The sequence below is a fragment of the Balaenoptera acutorostrata genome, chromosome 9, assembly GCF_949987535.1.
Source record: "Balaenoptera acutorostrata chromosome 9, mBalAcu1.1, whole genome shotgun sequence".
In the NCBI taxonomy this organism is placed as follows: Eukaryota; Metazoa; Chordata; class Mammalia; order Artiodactyla; family Balaenopteridae; genus Balaenoptera; species Balaenoptera acutorostrata.
The window spans coordinates 93,873,480-93,900,422 of record NC_080072.1 but is presented as its reverse complement, the minus strand read 5'-3'; the positions used below and the strand labels follow the sequence as shown (position 1 = coordinate 93,900,422).

The window sequence follows — 26,943 nt, the reverse complement described above, 5'->3', positions numbered from 1 at the left end:
AGCACAGAGGGGAGATGCAACTTGAACAAGGACGTCAGCAGGAAGTCTCACCTTTCACCTGTGTCTGCAGCTGGGGGTTTATTTCTAAGATCTTCTGATAACACTCTCTAGACTGGAAGAAAGAAACAAGGCCTTGAAGAGTGGTTAGGGGGCAACGGTGATTACAAGAAATGCACAGGGTATCATTATCTCCTCCCAGTCTCCCCCGCTACCCGCGTCGGAGGCGGGCATGGGGAACGTAGCATGCATTTGACATTTTGTTTAGGCTTCTTTGGTTCTGTGGGGCAACAGGTATTATTTCAAATTTTATTTTAAAAAATAGTGTTGTCAGATACAGCCTGTGATGGAAAATATCCAGTCCTAAATTCTCGTGGCTCAGGTCTGGATGGGATAGGAATAATCATAAGGTAAATGTAAAATTCAGATATGATATTTGTACTGAGAAAGAACAGGAGGATACCTGTCAGATATGCTCACAGGGAATAAAGAAATAAATGAAGCTAGAAACACCGTTGACAGAGACTTGGGAACAGGAAGCGAGAACTGCCTATTTAAACGTACAGGCTGCAAAGAGCTGGTAAGGGGTCTGTTCACTGGCCACGGAAGAGTCAACTAGAACACTTGAGAGCGAGAGGCTCATTAACGACACTGTTAGAACGTTTCTGGAAAAGAAAGATTCTTGTTAATGGGGCATGATGATGGGTTTAGGGCAGTACAGTCCTCAGGGCAGTCAATGCGACCAGTCACTGAAAGAAAAAGCTCAGAAAAAAAACCCAAAGACAGATGAATGGATAAAGAAGATGTGGCACATATATACAATGGAATATTACTCAGCCATGAAAAGAAACGAAATTGAGTTATTTGTAGTGAGGGGGATGGACCTAGAGTCTGTCATACAGAGTGAAGTAAGTCAGAAAGAGAAAGACAAATACTGTATGCTAACACATATATATGGAACCTAAAAAAAGGTCATGAAGAACCTAGGGGCAGGACGGAAATAAAGATGCAGACCTACTAGAGAATGGACTTGAGATAACGGGGAGGGGGAAGGGTAAGCTGGGACAAAGTGAGAGAGTGGCATGTACATATATACACTACCAAATGTAAAACCAATAGCTAGTGGGAAGCAGCTGCATAGCACAGGGAGATCAGCTCAGTGCTTTGTGACCACCTAGAGGGGTGGGATGGGGAGGGTGGGAGGGAGGGAGATGCAAGAGGGAAGAGATATCGGGATATATGTATATGTATAGCTGATTCACTTTGTTATAAAGCAGAAACTAACACACCATTGTAAAGCAATTGTACTCCAATAAAGATGTTAAAAAAAAACAAAAAAAACAAAAAAGCAGAAAACAAAAAACAAAGAAACGTTCTAAGATATCTTAAAAGCTCAAGGCTCATCTAGAAGATTAGGATTAAGAAATGAACTGAAGAAAAAGCATCACATTAAAACAGAGAATAGTGTTGCAGGATATCAAACATGGTAACTGTAATAGACTGAATGTTTGCGTCCCCCCAAAATTCAGATGTTGAAAGCTAACCCCCAATGTGATGTATCTGGAGGTGGGGCCTTTGGGAGGTGAAGTCAGGAGGGTAGAGCCCTCGTGAGTTGATTAGTGCCCTATTAAAGAGACCCCAGAGAGCTCCCTCACCCCTGCTGGCTGTCTATGAACTAGGAAGCAGGTCCTCACCAGACACTGAATTTGCCGGCATCTTGATCTTGGATTTCCTAGCCTCCAGCACTGGGAGAAATAAACCTTTGTTGTATAAACCACCTGATCTATGGTATTATGTTATAGCAGCCCAAAAGGTCTAAGACAGTGACCCTGTATCCAACTTCTTTTTAACCTTAGCTCTAATCTATCAGCAATTCTTGTTGGCTTCACTGTCAGCATATAAGCAGAACCCCAGCACTTGTCACCACCTTCATCATCACCAACCTGGTGCAAGCCATCATCATCTCTCACTTGGATAATTTGCTGCAATAGCCTTCTGACTGGTTCTCTCTTCTTTTCTTACATGTCAAGATATATTCTCAATACAGCAGAGTGATCCTTTAAAACATGAGTCAGATCATTTCTCTCCTTTACTCAAAACCCTCTGATGGCTCCCATCTCACTCAAAATAAAAGCCAAGGTCCTTCCAAAAACCTGTAGGGCCCTAGGGGATCAGTCCCCCACGTATCCCCCCCCACCACCTGCTCACCTCATCTCCTCTCACTCCCCTCCTTGCTTGCCCCATTCTAGCTATCCCTCTCTCTGGACCACTCCTCCACTGTATAATATATCCACATGGCTTGCTCACTTCACTCCTTCCCTTCCTCCAGAGAAGCCCTCCCTGACCACTCTCTGTAAAACCAATCTCACCTTCACCACTTCCTGATTTAGTTTTCTCAGTAACACTTATTGCTACCTAACATACTACACATCTACTTATTTGGTCTCTATCTTGGGACAAGTCGCCCCTACCACAAGAATGTGAGTTCCCTTAAGTCAAGGATTTTGTCTTGTTTGCTACTGTATTCCTGTTGCCTAGGACAGTGCTTGGAACATAGAGAGCATGCATTAAATATGTGCTGAGTGAATTAATTAACTGAATGAATGAATAAGTAAATGGAACTTGGTGGAGGGGGGGAGATTAATATTTTCCTTTTTACTTCTCTATTATTTTACCTTATTACAATAAGTCTGTATTACTTTTAGAATTAAAATCCAACAAAGAATAATTTTTAAAAATGTACAATGGGGGCAATTTCTTTTTAAAAATAATATATCTTGTAAATGGAAAGATATCTCATGTTCATGGGCCGGAAGCCTTAATATTGTTAAGATGGCAATAATCCCCAGGTTGATCTACAGATTCAATGCACTCTCCATCAAAATTCCATCTGGCTGAGTAATATTCCATTGTATAAATATACCACATCTTCTTTATCCATTCATCTGTCAGTGGACATTTAGGTTGCTTCCATGTCTTGGCTATGGTAAATAGTGCTGCAATGAACATTGGGGTGCGTGTATCTTTTTTTGAATTAGAGTTTTCTCTGGATATATACCCAGGAGTGGGATTGCTGGATTATATGGTAGCTCTATTTTTAGTTTTTTTAAGGAGCCTCCATACTGTTGTCCAATTTACATCCAACAGTGTAGGACGGTTCCTTTCTTCTCCACACCCTCTCCAGCATTTATTATTTATATTACTCAGCCATAAAAAAGAATGAAATAATGCCATTTGCAGCAACATGGATGGACCTAGAGATTATCATACTAAGTGAAGTAAGCCAGACAGAGAAAGACAAATATCATATGATATTGCTTATATGTAGAATCTAAAAAAAATGATACAAATGAACTTATATACAAAACAGAAATAGATCCAAAGACACAGAAAACAAACTTATGGTTACCAAAGGGGAAAAGGGGAAGAGGGATACATTAGGAGTTTGGGATTAACATATACTCACTACTATATATAAAATGGATAACCAACAAGGACCTACTGTATAGCACAGGGAACTACTCAATATTTTGTAACAACCTATAAGGGAAAAGAATCTGAAAAAATAGGTATATATATGTATAACTGAATCACTTAGCTGTACACCTGAAACTAACACAACATTGTAAATCGACTATACTTCAATTAAAAAAAATTCCATCTGGCTTCTTTGCAGAAATTGACAAAGCAGATCCTGAAATCTGTATGGTAATTCCAGTAACCCTGAATAGCCAAAACAATCTTGAAAAAGCAGAACAAAGTTAGAAGACTCACACTTCCCAATTTCAAAATTTACTACAAAGCTGTAAGAATCAAGACAACGTGGCATAGCTATAAGAGTAGACATAAACAAATGGAATAAAATTGAGAGTCCAGAAATAAACCTATGCATTTATGATCAATTGATCTTTGACAAGGGTGCCAAAATCATTCAATGGGAGACAAGACAGTCTTCTCAACAAATGGTGCTGGGACAACTGGATATCTACATGCAAAAGAATGAAGCTGGATCCCTTCCTCACACTATATACAAAAATTAACTCAAAGTGACTCAGAGATCTAAATCAAAGAGCTAAAGCCATAAAACTCTTAAATCTTGGATTAGGCAATGGTTTCTTAGATTTGATATCAAAAGCATAAGCGACCAAAGAAAAAAATAGGTAATTTAGACTTCATCAAAATTAAAAACTTTTGTGCTATGATGTGAAAAGACAACACAGAGAATGGGAGAAAATATTTTCAAATCATGTATTTGATAAGGGACTTGTATCCAGAATTTATATTGAATATTACATGACTATATATAATATTTATATTACTTTATATTGAATATTTATATAAATATTCAATTTATATTATATTGAATATATTTATACTCAATTTAAAAAGACAAATAACCTAATGAACAAATGGACAAAGGATCTGAAGAGACATTTCTCCAAAGAAGATACACAAATGGCCAATAAGCACATGAAAAGATGCTCAACATTATTAGCCATCAGAGAAATGCAAGTCAAAGTTATGAAATACCACTTTATACTCATCAGGCTGGGTATAATAGAAAAGAAAAATAAATAACCAGTATTGTTCGCGATGTGGAGAAACTGGAACCGTACACTACTGGCAGGAATGTCAAATGGAGCAGCCACTTTGGAAAACAAGATGGCAGTTCTTCCAAAGGTTAAACATAGCGTTATCACGACTCAGCAGTTCCACTCCTAGGTGTATAGCCCAGTGGACTGTAAACATGTGTCCACACAAAAACTTGTACGCGGATGTTCATAATAACCAAAAGTGCAAACAACCTGAATGTTCATCAACTGACAAGTGGATAAATAAAATGTGGTATATCCATACAATAGAATATTGTTCAGCAATAAAAAAAAAATGAAGTACTGTACATATTACAACATGGATGAAACTTGCAAACACTATGCTAAGTGAATGAAGCCAGTCACTAAAGACCACATATTGTATAATTCTATTTATATGAATGGTATAGAATAGGCGAATGTATAGAGACAGAAGTAGACCAGTAGTTGTCTAGGGTTGGGGGGGGGGGGTGGAGGGGAGGGGAGTGACTGCTAACGGGTATAGGCGTTTTTGAGGAAGTGACAAAAATGTTCCAAAGTTGATTGTGGTGATGGTTGTGCAACTCTGTGAATACGCTAAAAACCACTGAATTGTATACTTTCCATAGGGGAATTGTTTGATACGTGAACTATATCTCAACAAAGCTGCTATTAACAATATACAATATCTTAGTGTGTATATCTATCTGCATGGTTACTTTCAGGTGATGAGATTACAAGTGAATTTTGTTTTTTCATCTTTTTGCTTATGTCTTTTCTCTCCAGAGATGCTCCTCCCAGGACTGAACAGACACTGGTAGAAGATACTGCAGAAGAGATGCCTACAGCAGGTGGGGCTGTTATCAGATGACACTCAACATCCTTCCCAGCTCTAAGATCTTAAGATTTACCCTGGAAAATACTAAGAAGTGGATTAATATCTCATCAACTTGGAGGAATGTGGTTCTCCTCTGAGACAATCTGAAGCACTGCTCCGAGATCAAACATGCCACTTAAGGTTCTTCTAGCACTTACCACACTGTAGTTCTTTAGGGCCAGGTGGGCTTTTCCCATGTGGAAATATGCTTTTGTGCATTTTTCATCACACTGCATAAAAGAGAATCACTGATCAGATGTTCCGGAAGATTTGAAGTCATCAGCCCCTCCCCCAACTGCCCAGCTAATAGGGTTAGGGCAGTGCTTTGATTCTCAGGACAGCCACCAGAGTTGACAATTAAGACTTTTCTGTGCATCTGTAACCAAACTAATTGATGCCTGCAAGGAGCCTGGATGCACAAGTAAGCTCTCTATTAAATTAATTCATGATACTTGCCAGTTTTCATTTCCATTTAATGAGACAACCAGGAAACAAACCAGAAACCCTTAGTTTAGAAGAGCTCTTGACCTTGGCTGAACATTAGAATCACCCAGGGTGCTTGTAAAAATCCTGATGGCCCAGCTGAAACTCACACCAATTAAATTATACTAGTGGGTAGGACCGAGGCATCAATAATTTTTTAAACTCTCCAGGTGATATAAATGTGCAACCAAGTTTGAGAACCACTGGTTTATTAAAAGGTAGGAAAATTTACTCTGGGTAAACAGCTGAGGTTACTATTATATATTTAAGCTCCTTCCTTGAGATAAACCACAACATATATACTAAGAACTTGCGTTCCTATCACTTACGATCAGGAGGGATGCCCCCTTCAAAACTTATGAAATTTATGGCTGAAACGATACCGCTTGCACAGGGGGCCCTGCCCCTGCCTGCTTCGAATTATTATAACTCCAGAGGGAATGATGTGGCACAAAGGCACAAACTATAATTTAAAGCATCCAGTTAATTCACTGAATCCCTTTTATGTGCCAGGCATTGTGCCTGGTTGGATGCCATCAGGGGTGCAGATGTAAAGAGGTTAAGGGTCCAAGCTCAGGCGTCTAGAAAGTCCTGGGTGAAGCCCTGTCTGCCTCTCACCAGAAGTGGCACGCTGGCCAGGCCACCCAGCTTTTCTGAGGCTCATTTTCCTCATCTGCAAAGTGGAGATCATAATAGTGTCTCTCTTGGGCTATTGTGAGGAGGGAACGTGTGTAAAACACTGTGGTACCAGGTAATAGAGGATTAGCTGCTGTTGTTGCAGTTACAGCAAAAGCACTCCATTTCAGGGCAAAAAGGAAAATTTAAAGAAAAGCTAAAGAATAATAGAAGGGGTAACAATAATTGTTATATTTGGAGAGGCCTTTATAGATGCATTTTCATGAATATCGTTTCCTGATTCGTTGCTAAGCGAATGACAGTAATAATATTAGTGCATTATTGTTCAGTCCTGACCATACGGTTCATATGAATTATCTCATGTAAACCTTATAACAACTCTATGAAGTAGAGATAATTATTAACCCCATTTCACAGATGAGGAAACTAGGGGTTGGAGAGGTTCAAGGTCACATAGATACTAAGTGGAAGAGCTGGGATTAAAATCTAGCCATTTGCTCCAGGACCCAAAGGCTTAAAAATTACACCAGATCTCCTTCAGAAAAGTGCTATAGCAGTTGAGTAGAAGGAAATCCACTCCAAAGACATATAGTCTTACAAAGACATACTGTGTTTCAGAGGATGCAAAGACAATCACACGGAAACCTGCGGGGTGGGGGGCAGCTGAAATACAGATGTGAGAGCCACTGGCAAGAGTGACAGTTGAACCCACCAGAGGAGACGAGAGCTTGGAGGGAGAAACTGTAGGAGGAAGAAAGGCAGGGAGCTGTGGAGTGAAGCCTGGAGAACTCACAGAGGATGGAACTGAGGAAGCGGGAAGGGAACTGTCAAAGGGAACAGAAACTCCGGCACCGCAGCTCACAGAAGCCACCTGTTCACAGCACCTTTACCGGCAGGGCATCAGGGTTGCAACAGGGGAAAAGGAGCCCCAGATCGCGTCCACGTCCCACTGTGCCATCGCGAGGGGTGCATCGTGACCACACTTCCTCAGACACTAACACAAAGGGCCACTAATGGATTTTCTCACTAATAGGTCCTTTCTCCTTTGATGAGGTATCAACCCTCACCAGGATTCTCTCAGTTGAACCCCAGGTCCCCTCAAAAGGAATCCTGCCTTCAGAGGAAGATGCAGTTTATTGTGCAGGAAGAGTTATGCCAAGAAAGAAATGATTCTGATCCTAATTAAAACCAGCTTCGCTGCCTTATCTTCCCTGACCAGGAACATCAGTCTTGAATGTCATCACATGGGCTTGTCTCTGCCAATTCACAAGTGTCAAAACCATTAAACTGGCATGAAAGTACTAATACTACGAATAATGGAGTGCCGCTGACATTCACTGCTGATATTTAAAAAGAGTGAAACTTTTTCTTTTAATTCACAGCTTCCACGTAGAGCCAATGATTGTTAGTTTTTAGAATTCCTTATACATTTTTTTCCCCATCCCTCCAAGTGTTTACCCAATCGTCTTCAACGGGAGCCTCGCTGGGCATTTAACAAGGCTGTCTGCTGGGTGTCAGCATTTTTTAATGTCAGCTGTGCTGGGCCTGCTTTGCCTCAGTTTCACTGTTAATAACATGGTGCTTCAGTGAACATTTGGGAATGGGCCAGTGTGTCGTCCTGAATCAGCACGAGGCTGTGACTACCTCTTTGGTCCTTTTCAGATCGGAAAAGATGCTCCTGGAAGCCCCACAAGGAGATCTTGTTTCTGCCACAGAAGGAATGAAAGCCACACCCAGGGAGGATGGGGTTTCCTGGATTCTGTGGAGAAGCTGTTTATAGTCAACAGTTCAGGGCACCAGCCCACAGTTAGGCCAATGTTAGCTATGTGATCCCACACAGTTTACTTACTTAATCTCTGAGGCTCTGTTTCCTTGTCAGAAAGATGAGGATAACTGTGGTATTGACCAGAACAGAAAAGAAGGCTGTGAGGCTCCAATGAGACAGCTCACGGCCAGCGTGCAGCGAACGGCAGCTTTTGCTGTTATTGCTGAAACACCAGAGGAAAACGCCCTTGCCTCTTTCTTCTCTTACAGATGATAGTAGAAAAAAGCCACGATCATATAAGGTGACAGAGCAGGCTAATGGATCTCCACTGGAGCCGTGAAGAACCTAATGGCACCAGTTTGGGGCAGTTCTCATCACTTAAAGTCCGTCACGATGCAATGGGACAAGGTGTCCCCCACACCGTACCTTCTAGGGGGTAAAGAAAGCAGGCACTCCAGATATCCATTTTGGTGGGATGCTTGTGTTTTATAAACCGTTGTTAGTAAAGGTGAGTTTCGAATTCACCTGTTTTCTTGCTCACCCTTTCAACAAAAAGTAAGGAAGTAGGTGTGGCCAATGTGCTGCTGTTGAGATGTGCTCTTGTCTGGGGGCCACGCTCATTAAGCTGGGGTAGGCAGTGCTGGACCAGGGGAATCTATGCCATAGGATAAACCTGGCACGTTCTCCCGGCACTTCAATTTTACTTGATTATAAATTACTTAAAATAACATGGCTATATTAAGACAAATAGATACATTTTATGGCATGCAATGCAAAATTTGCAAGGATTTTTAAGATAAAACACATGTCTAAAAAGAAATTTCCTGTTCTCTGCTTCTAGACCCTCCAGGGGCTCATGTTTGTTCTGTTAGCACTTCAGCAAGGAAGGCTGAGAAGCGCTGGTTTTGGTTATTTAGTTAAGCCCCTGTGACACACTAACTTGGGGGAATGTGGATTAAGGGTTATTTAAATATTTAGTCATCTGAAATAATGTTCCTATGAAGTGATCATGACATTTCTCTTTTAAAACCCTTCTAATATTTCTACCAACAGTCCTTCCCTCTCTCCACCTTTGATTATCTATTCTGTCAGGTTTCAGAGGAAATACCATGCACAGTATTAGGCTATCAGCCTGAGGCCTGACTAGTATCCAAGCTGAACGACAGGAATTTTCTTCTGATTATTCCTCTACAAACAGGGGGTGCTATGATACATTTCCAAATTATCAGAGCCGGAGAGGAAAAGCACGAACTGATGAGGAAGAATGGCAACACTGTGGAAACAAGCCCCCGAGGTCAGCTCTGGAAAGAGAAGGAGGCGTTTCCACTACCACATGGAGCAAAGCACCTGATAACACAACAGTGAAGGGTGAGCCATTGCGATAAAACCCTGAAAAACCAATACTAACAGCAGCTCCTCCAGAGTACTTCCCACGGGCAAGGCACAGCGTGCATTATCATAACCCTCACAACAATTCTATTCGTTCCCATTTTACAGATGAGGAAACTGAGACTCTGACTGCAGAGCCTACACCCTTTCCTGCCATGATACACCGGCAGCTCCCCTCTATTCACTTCAGGACTGAGACATCTGGCCCCAGCAAGCCCAGCTCCAGCATGTGGAAGAGGAAACAGTCTTCTTACCTTCAGAGCCCACTCACAATCCACCAGTGCCTTCCGGTAGTCCCCAAGTTTGATATAAGCCTGTAAGGACACAAACAGCTGCTATTCACACACAGCTCTGTAGCCGGCAGTCTTCCATCAACACAGAAAGAGCAGTCAGGCAGGAGAGTGGTGATGAGAAGTAACTCGTCCCTACCTGTACCAGTCAGGGTCCCAGCAGGAAGCAGATGCCACTCACACAGGGTAACCGGGGAGAGTTTAATAAAGGGACTATTTACAGGGTGAGGGCAGGGTGGAGGGAGACCAACAGTGGAAAGCCATCACCGCTGCCAGACCTGAAGAGGCAGAAGGAGAAGCAATGAACAAAACGGGAGAGGGTCTCTTTGTGAAGAGCGCTGCTTAACAGGGAGCTGAGGCCTTTAGTAGAGCAGAAGCTGGGAGAATAAAGCCGCAGCTCACTTTCCTCCTTCCTTCTCATCTCGTTGGCTGAACCCAAATGGAAGTTAGAAAGCTGGGAAGCCAAAAGGGCAGTCCACAGAGGTCAATCCCCCAGGGCACAGAGCAGGGCAGAGAAGGACCTGGAGGGGCAAACAGAAAATACCCAGCACACTGACCACCCCTATAAAGGAAGAGCTAGCTTCTGGAGTCTACCCTGCTGTGAATGTTCCAGAAGGAAACCAAATGAGAAAGGGAATCAAAAAGACAGATAATATAACAAGTGTTGGTGAGAAGGTAGGAAATCAGAACACTCATACACTGCTGGTGGGAAGGTAAAATGGTGCAGCGATTTTGAAAGACAGTCTGACATTTCCTGAAAAGGTAAAACCCAGAGGTACCATATGATCCAGCAATTTCACTCCTGGGTATATAGCCAAGAGGACTATAAACATGTGTCCACACAAAAAGGTGCACACCAGTGTTCATAGCAGAATTATTTATAAGAGCCAAAAAAGCAGAAATGACTCAAATGTCCAGCAATTTTTGAATGGATAGACAAAATGTGGTAGATCCAGGCAATGAAATATTATTTGGCAATAAACAGGAATGAAGTACTGATGCATACTACATACAACATGGAAGGACCTTGAAAACACTGGTAAGTGGAAGAAGCCAGACACATAAGGATAAATATTATATGATGTCATTTATATGAAAAGTCCTGAATAGGCAGATGTATAGAGACAAAAAGTAGATTAGTGGTGGCCTAGGGCTGGGGTGGGGGAGGGGAGGAGGACTGGGGAGTGACTGCTTAAAGGGTACGGAGTTCTTTGGGGGATAATGAAACTGTTCTAAAGTTGGCTGTGACGAGGGTTGCACAACCCTGTGAATACGCTAAAAACCACTGAATTGTACATTTTCAATGGGTGATTGTAGGTTATATCAATTGTATCTCAATAAAGCTGTTATGGAAATATGCTTAAGAAAAAGTTCCCCTTCTTTCCTCATGAGTGCAGCAAGAAGGAAGAGATACAAGAAATGAGCTGACATTTAAGGGTCAGACCATCACCAAGAGCCCTCGATTTCAAATGCCTTGGGACTCTCTTCTGGGATCTCCTAGAATTGGGGAAAATCTTGAAAATCAAGAATTAACTCAGAATTCTGTGATCCATTCAAACTAAACCGAATTAAGAATTTAGTTCATTTATAGTTTCCAAGAGGTGTGATATATAAGCAAATGAAAGTCATTTAACAGCAAGCACCATGGCTACTATACCCTCTGTATTTAATTACTGGACATGAAAGGTGCTTAATAAATTCTCATCAAGTTGCACAAAGTAGACTTTAAGGGCTCTTCTTTTGGAAAGTTCCCTAAGAAGCAGCAGTGATCACCCTGTTGGAAGAAAGGAAAACCAGGCACCAAGGTTCCATCAGTCACCAATAATAGACCCAATACTCCATGGAGGTTTGCCCATGATCAAAACTGTACCAGGGCACTGTGACATTCTGAACAATAAATCTGATGAGATATTTACATGGACAGGCCAAATATGAGGTTAGTGTTATAATTCATGAGAAATCTAAGCATTCAACCAAAGTGAGGAGTGAGCAGGCAATAGCCAGCTAATGGGATTTCTGCCGGGCAGCTCTTCGCACCAATAGATAGGAAGCTGCTATGCAGTGCTTTCATTAACAGGGCTTCAGTACTAATTGAAGACGACGACTCTTTGAGCCCTCTGTTTATAAAGCACCATCCTTTCCTCCGGGTGTGGGGTTTCATTAGCAAGTCAGAGGATGTGAGGAAGAAACTAACATCCTTCTAGACAACCGTAGTCATAATTTCACCACACTGTTATTCAGGATACAGACTCTGAAAAAGTCTATGTGGGCTTCAACAATTTCTCTACACAGCCTTTCACTTTTCTTTCTTTTTCTTTTTTTAAAGTTTGGACCCAACACCCTATAAATTCCCTGTTCTCTTTTGTTTTTCCACATTTTAAAAAGAACGACTTTTCCAAATGGCAATTAAACTCCTGATTTATCTAAATTATGCCAGCAATTTATTGATCATAACATTAGCTCCAGGAGAAAAACACGGGGATGAAAGGGTAGGTTTTCTCTCCAGCAAGCAGCGACTCTCAATTCACAGGGTCCTTATTAAGTGTTTTCTAACACTGCGTGCAAACAGGGAGGCATTTTAAAAATAGTCAACGGTTCAAATGATTCTTAACACCAGGCAGCACATTTTGCATTTATTTGTCTCTGAATAAGCTTTCTCTTTGGGAAAAGTGGGAGGAATTGCCTTCCCAAAGCTTTTCATTGCATTTACTTATTTTTATCCACAGTCATTCTTAATGTGATTCTCCAGAACTAATCAAAGTGCTGCTTAAACTTGAGTACAGTAAAAATGTAACTAATTTAGATGAGTCAGGGTATAGACCATCTGAATTAGTATAAGTCTGAATTACATAACATTTTAAAGGCAATTCAATTTTACAGCTTTCAAATAACTTCAGAGTAACAAGACTGAATAACCATTAGTAGGTAAATGTTCTGGAGACCAAATTTGGTGATAAATAAAAAGGAACTATGATTATTCTATTAATTGTATGCATTTAAATGTTTCTTTTGATGTGTCAACAGAAACGCCATTCCCTTAAATGGACTTATTACGCCTCCACCCAGTGTTATGTAACTTTACAAGGATTTATTGAACATCTGTTGTAAGTAAAGCATTAGGGGGAAAAGTATATGGCAGTTTTTACCTTCAAAAAGTTTATAATCTTGTTAGGGGGATAAGAAGTACATGGCAAAATCAACCTCTGGCCATTTTATTTACTGATTCTCTTCTTTATTACAATTTTTCTCCACAAATGGGGCTAGGTAAATGACACCTCAACTCGAGTCTGATTTATCCAAACTGCTGAACTAATAAGCTTATGTTGTGCTTGGATTTATTTATCATTAAATCACTGTCACTGCCCAGACTTTCTGGACTGCTAACGTCCTGTTTCTTGCACTCTTCCTCAACATACCACAGCAGGACCTTCTTAATCTTGAGTTATAGAAATTGGAGATGATGAATCTCTCCCTCTTGTAAGTGACATGGTGTCAAGTTCATCTCACCCAGGTCCTGCTGACATATCCTGATCATTGGATAATCATGTCCACGAATCTGCCAATTTTTCAGGCCTGAGCAGCAGAGAGCTCTTCCATACACAAACTCAAGTACTTTTCAAAGATAAGGTCACAGGTGACATTTTTGTTTCAACTGAGAACTATTAATTTTGCCCTTCATTAAGTAGTAGATAATAAACATCTGGGTGATGGTTTTTACCTGGTGTTCCAGGAATCTGAGCTCGTCTGTGATATAAAACGGAGGTACGAGGGATTTCAGAAACTGAAAATTTCTGAGAAATTGGCTCTAGGCCCATTAGCTCTCCAGGATACCCCAGTCACAGAAGCTTAATCAAGGAGGGATTGAAAAAAAAATAAAAATTAAAAATTAAAAATTAAAAAAAATAAAAAAAAAAAAGGAGGGATTGATACGATGGGTAAGAAATTAACAGGAGAGTAACCCTTAGGAGTGTAGACCGGCATCAAAAAAAGAAGCTGAACAATTTCAGTGGTGGCAGAATTCCAAGGTCTCATAGACTGTCTCATTCCACTAGCTTTCTTGTCTATACACGAGGGAAAGTGCCTGGGTACCATCAGTGATGTGCTGGAGCAGACTTCTACTATGGAGAGAACTGATTACGTGTAGCGGTTCCCAAGTTCTCCTTCAGTGATTCCAAGTTGGTAGCTTGAAATTGAACCACAGTGAAAGTATTTACACCATGGAAATTGGCAAATGCTCCCTACAAATCAGCCCCCACCCCCAACCGGACCAGAACCAGCTGTTACACAGTTACGAGCGCAACACTGGCGCCATCTGGTCTCATCTTTCTCTGCTTTCACAAGATTAGTGGCTACTGTTCCCTGAGGAAAGCCCGTGGACACATCCTTGGATCACTCACCTGGGCTCGGTTGGTGTACAGTACTTTCATGTCCTTCAGCTTCTCCAAACCCTCACTGTAGCACAGGATGGCTGTTTCATAATCACCTTTGACAAATGCCTCATTCCCCTTTTCTTTTAGGGCTGTGAGAATAGAAGTTATACAGGTGAGCTCTCCCCACACACTGGAAAATTCTTTCAGACTTCATTGCCCTCATTTTCCAACTCTACTCTGAAGGTCAGAGCTTCCATGCATCCAAAGGGGGCCTGTCACTTACTTCTCTCTGCAGATAATTCCAGGTAGGTTTCTGTTCTCTCAATCTACCCGAAGTCTTCTAAGCAGCTTCTCAGAAAAAGTAAATGTTTCTGCCTCAAGGCTCAGAACACCCCAAACTTGCCACAAAGAGCAAGTCTACACATTCAAACGTCTCATAAAGAGATTCAGACAACTAATTTTCTAGCAAATATGGAATCGTTCAGATCGGCAGCACACATACCACTGAGTGGTATAAAGTAAGTGCTGAAAGCATTCTTCTGTCATGTGTATCTTCCTCACCACACACACAACCCCAGTTCTTTCTTTTCCTTTATTTCCCCTCTCCCTTCTCCCAGCTTTGTTTGCTTGTTTCATTTTTCTTTTTCATTTCTTCACCTGTGCCTCAGACTGGACAGTAGTACCTCACTCCCATCCCTCCCTACTTTCCAAGCATCACTTAGTGCTGCTAAATCCATCCATGTGCTTTAGAAAGGTCTGACTGTGGAGGCTGACTCAGGGCTGTGTCTTGACTCCCTGATTGTTGCTGTGGGAACAGGAAACAGACTAGTTTCTGCCTGGCCAGGTCCCACTGCCTCAGGCCCATCATGAACCCACCCACTGGGAATCCTGATATCCTCAAACATTAGCATAGAGACTTCCTTGCTCTTTCTAGCACAAATCACCCTGGCTCTTGAAAAGTGAAAAGACTGACAATTACCATCTGCTAAGACTTTGTTTTCCCTTCTTCTTTTGGCACGTTCTTTTGCATCCTTCTCCATAGATGCCAAGAAGGCCTCTGACAACAGCGTAATTTCAAATATTAAAAAGAAAAATCCAAATACTATAATCAGTTCTTTAGCTCAAATTCAGAAAAAAGCTACTTTAGAGTTTTAGAGCCACACCTTTCATGCATTCACATGTAGGCACATGTACGCGCGCGCGCACACACACACACACACACAGCTTCGGAGACAACTAAAATGACATTTTCTTAATTTGACATTAAATGGTAATCTGTGTGATGTATTATTATACACGGTGACTATGTCTGTGCTTCAAATTTGAATTATGCCTTTTAAAAGAGTTTTTCTTTGAAGACAGACTTTTTTGTTCCACTTAGCATAATGAGCTTCTGAGCTGAGCAACTGAGAAACTCTCTGGATCCCTTTAAGCAGCTAAGAGTAAATTGGATGAAACAGAATAACTGAATTCAGTTTACAAAAGACTGGCCAGGAGAACATAGGAAAAACCCTCTGAGTACCGTCCCCTCTGACTACTAGTAACAGAACTGAGTCATCAGTAGGTTTTTGTTCATGGGTTGTTTGTAAGCCCAGAGGCTATAGTTTAAGGGTCTGGAAGCTACAGTCAATAAACACTGATCCTAAAGGAATAATACACATTGGAAAGAGAGATGCTGTCCTTACCTGTGTTTATTTCGTCTGTGTTCTGCAGGGCACAGGTTATCATAAAAACAAAGACACAAATTTCAAAAACCACTCCCTCATTTATACATACACAAAGCAAGAAGGCAGATCAATTACAAGTGGGGAGTAGGGTCATTTCCTTTAACCATCGATACCGAAAGGCTCAAAATTCAGGGGGCTTGCTGTAAATCAGGAGATCGAGTTATGGGCACAATTATTATGGGGCTACATCTGCAGAAACAAGGGCGAGCAGGTCAAGGGACCGCCGCTGTGGCTGTATGAGTTGGAAATATGAGTTAGTAGAATATATTACCTTAACAGCTTGGAGGTTCCTTAAAAAACTAAAAATAGAACTACCATACGACCCAGCAATCCCACTACCTGGCATATACCCTGAGAAAACCATAATTCAAAAAGACTCATGTACCAAAATGTTCATTGCAGCTCTATTTACAATAGCCAGGACATGGAAGCAACCTAAGTGTCCATCATCGGATGAATGGATAAAGAAGATGTGGCACATATATACAATGGAATATTACTCAGCCATAAAAAGAAACGAAATGGAGGTATTTGTAATGAGGTGGATGGAGTTAGAGTCTGTCATACAGAGTGAAGTAAGTCAGAAAGAGAAAAACAAATACAGTATGCTAACACATATATATGGAATCTAAGGGAAAAAAAAAAAAGGTCATGACGAACCTAGTGGCAAGACGGGAATAAAGACACAGACCTACTAGGGAATGGAGTTGAGGATATGGGGAGGGGGAAGGGCAAGATGTGACAAAGTGAGAGAATGGTATGGACATATATACACTACCAAACGTAAAATAGATAGCCAGTGAGAAGCAACCGCATAGCAAAGGGAGATCAGCTCGGTGCTTTGTGACCACCTAGAGGGGTGGGATGGGGAGGGTGGGAGGGAGGGAGATGCAAGAGGGATATGGGAACATATGTATATGTATAACTGATTCACTTTGTTATAAAGCAGAAACTAACACACCATTGTAAAGCAATTATACTCCAATAAAGATGTTAAAAAAAAAAAACAGCTTAAAAATGGTCACAAGCTCAGTGGGTAGAGAGGCCAAATTTTCATTAAAACAAACCCAAAGGGCTGTTTAAGGATGACCCAGAAAGATCAAGAAAAGAAATCAGAGTTTATACTTCCTTGTGGAAAATAAATCTAGTGAATCTACAAAACAAAAGGCTATTTCAGCCTCACCAGGCGGTTGAGGTTAAACCACTACTTCCTCTGCTTTATGCAGACCTCCTCACTCTGTCTACTTAGATAACTCCACCATAGGGAAAGGGCACCTTTGTGGGAGCTTGTGGAGGACTGATCATGGTCTTGTTCACGGTGGTCCTGCACTCGTCCTCCTCTTGGTCTTCCTCTGTAAACTGCAGTCTCTTTTCTGTCTCAAGGACAGCTTTCTCTCGTACGACTGGGTCATCAGAGTTCATCTCCTGAATTAAATTGGCTAGAGGAGAAATCAGAGGTGAATCATTCAAGCAAGGTCTTCAAAAAGAAAGACTCCATTCACTAAAAAGATGGTGTAGAAAATTTCATGGGGAAGGGCTGTTATTTTTCCAGCTTTATTGAGATATAATGGACACATGACATTGTGTAAGTTTAAGGTGTACAACATGGTGATTTGATACACGTATACACTGAGAAATGATTCCCACACCAAGGTTAGTTAACACACCCATATCCTCATATAATTTCGTTTTTTGTGTGTGTGGTGAGAACATTTAAGATCTACTCTCTCAGCAACTTTAAAGTGTATAGTACAGTATTGTTAACAATAGTCACCATGCTGTATATCAGATCCCCAGAACCTATTCACCTACTAGAGAATTTGTGTATATGTGTGTATTTAAACATCTTAAACAAATGGTTTTTACAAAACGTGCATTCTTTTGCAACCTAGTTTTTTCTCCTAATATGCTTTAGAGATTTGTTCTTGATAGTAATAGTTGCAGTTGATGTATTTTAATCACTGTATATACCATAGGTAATCCATTCTCTTATTGATGGACATCCAGGTGTTTTTAAATTTTTGCTAGGGAATAAATGACGAATCGAATATCTGTGTACATATTTCCCCATGCACACATGTGACATATTCCTCAGGTTACGGCTGTATCAAGTTTTATTCCTATAAGCTGTGTACAAGAGTTCCCATGCCTCCACATCCTAGTTAATGTTTGTTGTCAAACTTTCAAGTTGTTGCCACTATAATGCATTTATCTCCTTAGTGTTTTCATTTGCATTTTCCTGAACATGATTGGGATCGAGCATCTTTTCATTGGTTTGTAGGCCATTTGGATTTCCTTTTCTGTCAACTGCCTGCTCCTATCCTTGGCCGATTTTCTATTGGGTTGTTTGTCTTTTTCTTATTATGATTTCTTTATATATTCCGGACTGATATGTGTTTGTGAACATCTCCTTGCGTATGGTTTGTCTTTTTATCTGTTTTTATGGAAGCTTTCGTTGAAGAGATTTTTCTATGTGCTAAATGTACCAATATTTCCCGTTATGCTTTATGCCTTTTGTGTATATTAGGTTTACAAATATATTCTTGCATGTCTTCAACATGTTTTAACGTTCTGTTTTTCTCATTAGGGTATTTAATCCACCTGGAGCTGACTTTTTTTTTTTTTCTTTTACCGCACCGCTTGGCATGCGGGATCTTAATTCCCGGACCAGGGATTGCAACCGTGCCCCCTGCAGTGGAAGTGCAGAGTCTTAACCACTGGACCGCCAGGGAAGTCCCCTGGAGCTGACTTTGCATAGGGCACGAGCACCACTTGTTGAAGAGTCCCTGCCTTCCCACCGATGTGTTGTGCCATCCCGGTTACATGCGTGAACCTGCTCTAGGCTCTTTATTCCATTCTACTGGATGACATCTTTTTCAGCACCAAGACTGCCATGCATAATTACTACAGCTTTATAAAGAGTCTTGAACATCTGATAGGGAGATCCCACCTTCTTATTTTTCTGCAAAATTTTCTGGATTAATTCTTGGCCCTTTGCTCTTCTGTGTGAACTCTGGAATCAGCCTGTTGAATTCTAAACAAAACATTTTTGGGATTTTGATCTAAATTGTGTTGAATGTAGAGAATAATTTGAGAAGAACAGATTTCCTTACCAAATGTGTCTTCCCATCCATGAAAAAATGTCTCCACTTATTTAGATATTTTATGTCTTTTAATTAAAATTTTTATTCACTAAACTCTGAACTTTATTATAATTTCATTAATCTCTCCATAATATCCTTTTTCCATTCCAGGATACCATCTAGGATATCACATTACATTTAATCATGTCTCCTTATAATTCTCTGGGCTATGACAATTTCTCAGACCTTCCTTGTTTTCCTTGACAGTTTTGAGAACTACTGGTCAGGTATTTTTTGTAGAATAGTTTTCAGTTTAGGTTTACCTGATGTTATTGTCACAGTTAGACTGAGGTTATCAAGATTTTGGGAGGAAGACCATAGCACATATTAAGGGTACATGTTATCAGTATGATTTATCATGATGTTAACTTTGACCACCTAAGGTAGAGTTTGCCAGCTTTTTCCATCTTAAAGTTACTTTTTCCCCTCTTTTCCTGTACTGTACTCTTTGGAAGCAAGTCAGTAAATGTTATCTCACTTTCAGGGGTGAAGAGTTACGCTCTACCTTCTAGAGGCGGGAATATCTACATAAATTGTTTGAAATTCTTCTGTATGGGAGATTTGCCTTACATATTTATTTACTTGTTTATTATTCATTGTTTATTTATATCCATATAGACTCATGGATATTTATTTTATACTTTGGGCTATAATCCAATACTGTGTTTGCTTTCTTGCTCAAATTGTTCTAGTTTTGAACACTGGGAGCTCTTTCAATTAAATTTTATAACCTTCCCCATAAAGGTCTTGCATATATTTTGATGGATTTATTTTGGTATTGTAAATGAAGTGTTGCTGGTATATAGGAAGTATATAAGAATGCAACTGAATTTTATACACTAATTTTGTATCCAAAAACCTTGCTCGATTTCCTTCTTTACTTTAATAATTTTTTTGTGGATTTTTTTGAATTTTTCTCTGTAGACTCTCTGCCCGAGCCCTCTTCTCTTTTTCTACACCTTTCCCAGGAATTCCTGTTCCCTCCTATGGCTCCAAATACCATGCAGATGCCAGTGTCTCCTAAGCTGACCTCCCCAACTACTCTCTCTCTTAGGCTCAGACTCACAAAGCCAACTGCCTTCTGAACATCTTCACTGGGGTGCCTTACTCATCTGCCTACCCTCTTTCTCCCCAGACTGTTCCTCCTTCAAATGCCCCTATCTCAGCAGATGGTCCAACCATCCACTTGTCATTCAATCAAGACTCTCAGGCTCATCCTTAAGCCTTTGTTCTCCCTCCACCTTCACAGCCATCAACACTAAAGCCTGTCAAGTAAGCTCTGAATTATCTCTCCAATCTGTCTACTTGTGTCCATTCCAGCCACAGTCTCTTCTCCCTGGAGCACTGTAACAGCCTCCTAGCTGGCTCTCAGCACCTGTTTGCTTCTCCCCTCCAGTCTACCACTGCCAGAGTGACTTTTCTAATGTGTAAATCTGACCATGTTTCTGCTCCGAGTAAACCCTCCAAAGGATTCCCATTGCTCTCAGGATAAACACGAATTCCTTACTGTGGCTTCCAAGGTCGTTCCTGATCTGGCCTTTCTGGACTCAGATGGGACCCTTCTCTCCTTGATCTATTCTCTCCAGCTATACTGAGCTTTTTAATCTTTCAGTTTCTCAAAAGTACCACACTTGCTCTTAACTTCCATCTTTCCTGTGTACTTTCTCCCCATTTAGAATACTCCCCTACCTTCTCCCCAGTGGCCAACTCCTACTCAGACTTCAGATTTGTGCTTAAATCTCATCCTTTAGGGAAGCCTTTATTTGTGGGCTGAATTGTGCCCCTCTGCCCCAATTCATATGTTGGAGCCCTAATCCCCTCAGTGTGACTGTATTTAGAGACAGGGCTTTTAAAGAGGTCCTGAAGGATAAATGAGGTCATAAGGGTGGGGCCCTAAACCAATTGGATTGATGTCCGTATAAGAGGAGGAAGAGACACCAGGGATGTGCACACACAGAGAAAAGACCATGTGAGGACACAGTAAGAAGGGGGTTGTCTGCAAGCCAGGGAGAGAGGGCTCAGGAGAAACTAAACCTAACACCTTGATCTTGGACTTCTGATCTCCAGAACTGTGACAAGAATTAATTTCTGTTGCCTAAGCCCCCCAGTCTGTGATATTTTGTTACAGCAGCCCATCAGACAACTCCCTAATCTGAGTTAGAGTCTCTTGCATTTTACCAATCTCTCTTTGTAGCGTACATCACCCTTGAAATTACTTGTTTAATATCTGTTTTCCCCACCAGATTGTAGGTACCATGAAGGAAAGTAATTCTTATTCATTGTTACTGTACTCTCCAGGGTCTAGCAATGCTCAGTACACAGCAAGAGCCCGAGAAATGAATGTATAGAATCTATACACATGTGGCTATATAAATTTAAATTACTTATAAATGAAATAGAGAAATTCACTTCTTTAGTAGCACTAGCCACATTTCAAACCCTCGATAGCCACTTGTGGTCACTGGTTACCACAGTGGACAGTGCAAATTATAGAACATTTCTATCATCACAGAAAGTTCTATCGGACGGCACTGATACAAATGATATGGAAATGAACTTGGGGTACGAATGAATGTTAGCCAGGTAAAGAAAGACAGGGAGGCAGAGGGAAGGACAAAGGCAGCAAGCAGAGGATGAACATCGGTCAGGGGGTGTGTGGGGAACTGGAAGCAGTATGTAGCTCAAGTGTGAGGTAGGGGGAGGCGAGAGGTAAGGCCAAGGTCACGGGAGGACTTAGGTCCTGATGAGAGCATGAAATTTATTGGGACTGCAGGGAGAATGCAAGCAGAGAAGTGGCTGGGTCAGATTTGCATTTTAGATACATTACCCTGTGGGGAGTGTAAGCCTGGGAGCGGGAAAAACAATCAGGGGGTTGTTGAAATCGTCTGGATAAGAGAATGAGAACAAAGGGAGGTTGGAGAGGTTGGAGCTGGAGGGAGAAGGCAAACCTGAGGGCTGATTAAATTAAGGGCTGAGAGGTGAGAGGAGGCCAATGTGACTTGTAAATCTGGGGACAGCAGTGCCACCAAGTGAGACTAGAACAAATGGGAGGGTAGGAGAAGCAGGTTTTATTTGGCAGTGGGGGGGACAGAAAAAGAGACGATCAACTAAACTTTGGACACATTAAGTTCATGGTGCTTGAGGGATACAATGGGTGTGACAGTTGGCATAGAGGCTGAGGCTCAAAAAAAGTGGCTGGTAGCAATTGAGATGTGGGGTCATCACAAGGGTGGTAGCTAAAACCACGTGCTTGGGCTAGATCACCTGAAGAGAAAGGTGAGCAGTGGGCCAGGCCAGAACAACATTTGGGGGATGGGCCGAGGAGAAGAGGCCCATGACAAACCCAAAGAACACCCTAAGCATGTACCATCTATGAAGTTGCCTGAACTATTTTTAAAACCATTTTATTCTTTGGACCCATACAGCCTGTGAGAAGCAGCAACTTCAATATATTTCTATTTGATATGTAAGGTTTGTTTCACTGTTGGCTTTCTTGTCTCTATCCTCAAACAAGCTCCCTGAAGTCTGAGCAGGGACTGAGTGCTCTGGAATCTCCTGTATGTGATCTGTGTGGTCAGAGTATGTCCTCTGAGATCCCACCTGTCTAAGGTGGGGAAGGGTCTTCCTGCCTAGAGGAGGAGAGACAGGAGTATGACAAGGAGTCATCTATGTAATGTGATGGACCCTGAGGGAAAGCCTTTTGACTTTGCCTCTGCAGCTCAAAACCAGAAACAGCTCTCCCCTAAAACAAGAGGGATTTCAGATTCATCAGTGAGGTTCCTGAGTGATCTTCTCCATGGGAACAGTGGGCTCATTGGTGATGGGGAAATAGAAGCTCCTTTTGACCTGATTCTACACAGAAGGGGAGAAAACACAAGGAAGAGCTGTCAGCCTGAATTCAATCAGAATGTTAGCAGCTTCTCTGATACCGATTAACAGCCAAAAAATATTACCCCCAGGCTCCAATATTACTTGCTTCTCAATACCCCTTCTGTTTAACCTCAAGAACGTTTTTTTCCTTAAGAGTCGTAAACCTGTCAGGCAACCCAGTAACTAACTTAGAGTAATCATCTCTCTTTAATCACTCCACCTCCCTAAAGTAAAATTTAATTTGTATATGATTTACTGGTACTTACTGATTTCGTCTACATTTTTAAGAAATTTCTGCAAGTCTTCCTCTTGATAGTCAGCCATTGTGAACCAGAATCCCTGAGGGAGGCAGCATAAATGATGAAAATTAATAAAAATAAAACTCTAAACAGAATTTGTCAGGCTGATTAGCCTTCTAAAACTAAGAGCCAGGTAATTATTTTTAAGATGGATTTGTGTTTAGAAAAGTCATGAATAACAAGCAGGGTGATCTACTTCACTCTGACTGCTGTTAAGGCCAAGGGACCCTCATTATGTGTGGCGATATTTCTGGAAAGCTGCCAGCCTCCCTCCAATGGGGAAAGTGCTCTGCGAAATGTCCCTACAAAGCCAACATCAGCTGCTGTGATTTAGGGACCTGGCTCGAAGGCGGCCAGGTGGAGAGCAGTTGACAGGCCACCAGAGATAGAGGAGGACACTCTAACGCTTGACTTTGATCATGACAGGCCGGCCCAGCCAGAAGCTTTGGACCTGGCTGTGTGACAGGTAACCAAAAATGGGACAATTTGCATCTAAATGTCCAAACTATTTAAAATGTAAGCCTCTGGCTTATTTCTGAGGAGTGAAGAGAAGCTACAAATTGCATGGAGGGATTAGAACTTGGCAGCCCTGCAGGCCAGCCTCTCTTCTCCTCTCCAGGTACTTTAGTTGGATCATCTCTCAGTTGTTTTTGAGTGAAAGGCCTCACGCTATAGCCAGTGGTTCTCAAAGGTCCACCCACAGACCATAAGAATCATCCAAAAACTGGTTCAGCCTTAGCCCAGAGCCCCTCAGTTAGTAAGCCTGAGAGAGTACCCAGGAATGTATAGTTTTAAACACTCTCCAGGTGATTCTGATTTACAGCAAGGTTTAATAACAGTGTAGCCAAATAAGGCACCTTTAACTGGAAATCTGAAATCTGCCAGGAACAAGCCGTGAGTTATTTGATCTGAGACTCCACCAGTTATAAGCTGTGCTACCTCAGCTAAAGTCACAACCTCTCTAACCCTCAGAGGCCTCATTCATTCTCTGGAAACTATACAAACAGAGGGCTATCTGGGGATTAATTTAAAGCACCAGGTAGGCAATGAGTGGTTACTGCAAGACATCCTTATCTATAAAACAGGGCTGGGGACCTCTGGCTTAACTAAATGATCGCTAGGTTTCTTTCCAGCTCTTAACAATTCAGGCTCCCGTGGAACTGAGGCCTAGTCAAGTGAGTTGACTCGCCCAAGGTTAGGAGAGGCAGAAGGCAGGCTCAGAACTCCCGCGGGCAGGCGCCAAGCCCTCTGCGCCCAGGCCAGGGTCTAAGGGCGCGCCATGCCTGGGCAGCGAACCCACGACGGGACGAGAAAGTCAGGGCACGGTGATGTCCAAGGCGTCCGACGGTATCCACTTCACTGCGAAGGAGCCTGCGCCCCGCCTGCAGCCAGGAGACCGGCTCGCCCCACATGCCCCTCCCCGGCCAGCGCAGAGAGGCGGGGCCGGCGGCACCGTTGCCCGGCAACCGCTCCAGAGCGTCCACCGGCCCAGTGCCCGCCGTGGAGGTACCGGCGGCCCTCAGCTGATACCGTCCCATCCGCCGGGGCCCAAACCAGCGTCCTCTGCTTGGCTCTGACGGCCAGATCAGGACCAGGACCAGGGCAGACCCCGGGCCACCCCGCTGCACTGACCTGACGCACCCAGAGCTGGACAGGAAATGGCGGCTGTGGGCGGGCGGTGACCGACCTAGGCTGAGGCGGGGCGGCACCAAAGGGCCAGGGGCGGACGTGACCCCGTGGTCTGACGCGCCCTGCGTTTTAGTTCCGGAGCGCGCAGCCAAGTTCAAGGCCGATCTGGGGCGTGGGAAGCCCGCTGGGGACCGGGGAAGCTGGGGGGAGCAAAAGAAGCCCGAGTGACCTGCGCTGATCCCTAAATCAGCGCCAGGTTTTGGCTTCTTTGTTTTCTGGGGTGGGAGGGTGTGTCACTTGCGTTAGCTTAATATCCCTGGCCCCAAAGAGGGAAGGTCTGCAGCGTACTTGGGAGAGGCAGGCTTGGGTGTGAATCCGATTTTACTTATTAGTATACGCGAGACCTTCGGAGAGGAGAGTTATGTGATCTCTCTGATCTTCAGAGTTCTCCTTTATATAAAAAATGGGGCTTCCCTGGTGGTGCAGTGGTTGAGAATCTGCCTGCCAATGCAGGGGACACAGGCTCGAGCCCTGGTCTGGGAAGATTCCCACATGCCGCGGAGCAACTAGGCCCGTGAGCCACAACTACGGAGTCTGCGCATCTGGAGCCTGTGCTCCACAGCAAGAGAGGCCGTGACAATGAGAGGCCAGCGCACCGCGATGAAGAGTGGCCCCCACTTGCCGCAACTAGAGAAAGCCCTAGCACAGAAATGAAGACCCAACACAGCCAAAAATAAATAAATAAATAAATTTATTTAAAAAAAAAAAAAGTACAAATAATTTTTTTTTTTTAATGGCACTTTCTCCTAAGATTTACGGTTAAGGTGCCAGGCACCTAGCCAGTAGGGATAAGTGATGGTTATTATCTAGGGAATCATAGAATTTAGAGCAGAATGAGACAATGGACACATTCACAGAGAGAGAGAGAGAGAGAGAGAGAGAGAGAGAGATTTATTGTAAGGAGTGGGCTTACATGATTATGGAGGCTGAGAAGTGCACCATCTGCAGCTGGCAAGCTGGAGATCCAAGGAGCCCATAGTGTGAGTTCCAGTGCAAGTCCAAGGGCCTGAGGACCAGGAGAGCTGACGATGGTGTAAGGTCCAGTCCAAGTCTGAGTGCAAAAGCAGGAGAATGTTCCAGCTACTACAGTCAGGCAGAGAAAAAGAATTCTATTCAGACCTTCAACTGATTGGATGAGGCCCACCCACAGTGGGGAGAGAGATCTGCTTTACTCAGCCTACGGATTCAAATGTTAATCTCATCCAGAAACACCTTCACAGACAAACCCAGAATAATTTTTAAACAAATATCTGAGCACCCTTTGGGCCAGTGATCCATAAAATTAACCATCACGAGTATCCAGTCACCAGACCCAAAGAGCTTGTCACGTAAGGGGGTTAAAGGTCAATAAACAAATAATCACTTAAATTCTCACTGTGGTAAGTGCTATAAGAAGTAAAGGGTGAAAAACAAAAGTAGCAAAGGGTACCATGAAAGCTGAGTCTCAAACCTTGGAGATACTCCCTGAGGACGTGACATTTACACTGAGACTTAAGGGATGAGTGGGCACTGACCAGCTGGAGAGGGAGGTGGAAGCAGAGGGGGCAGGATGGGCCGTCAGGAAGGAGCCTGGCAAGGACAAGGAAACAACAGGAGGCCAAGCTTGGCTGCGGCCTAGAGAGCAAAAGTAAGTAGTGCAAGATGAAGTCAGGCCCGATCACACAGGGCCTTTGAAAAGTTCTGGGTCTCTCTCCTAAGTGCCACAGGCAGCTTTTGAGGGGTTTTAGGAGAGGAGTGACATGCTCAGATTTTTCTTTTTAGAAAATCATTCTGGCTGCAATGTGGAGAATGATCTGGAACGAGGCCAGAGGGACACTGGGAGACAAGTTAGAGGTTG

At 42.5% G+C, this 26,943-nt stretch overlaps 1 protein-coding gene across 5 annotated transcripts in view; it reads right to left on the bottom strand.

The window, feature by feature from the left end:
* TTC12 (tetratricopeptide repeat domain 12) overlaps positions 1-25,082 on the bottom strand; it is a 49,889-nt gene extending 24,807 nt beyond the window's left edge. For all 5 annotated transcript variants that reach the window (XM_057553696.1, XM_007172001.3, XM_057553694.1 and 2 more), the window contains exons 1-9: positions 25,050-25,082; positions 23,385-23,457; positions 17,381-17,544; positions 16,064-16,085; positions 15,358-15,435; positions 14,406-14,527; positions 9,973-10,032; positions 5,604-5,675; positions 52-112 (exon numbers count right to left, since the gene is read on the bottom strand). In XM_057553696.1, coding sequence (XP_057409679.1) covers positions 52-112; positions 5,604-5,675; positions 9,973-10,032; positions 14,406-14,527; positions 15,358-15,435; positions 16,064-16,085; positions 17,381-17,544; positions 23,385-23,442 — 637 coding nt within the window. In that variant the 5' untranslated portion in view covers positions 23,443-23,457; positions 25,050-25,082. The remainder of the gene's footprint in view (positions 1-51; positions 113-5,603; positions 5,676-9,972; positions 10,033-14,405; positions 14,528-15,357; positions 15,436-16,063; positions 16,086-17,380; positions 17,545-23,384; positions 23,458-25,049) is intronic.
* Positions 25,083-26,943: the final 1,861 nt, after the last annotated feature.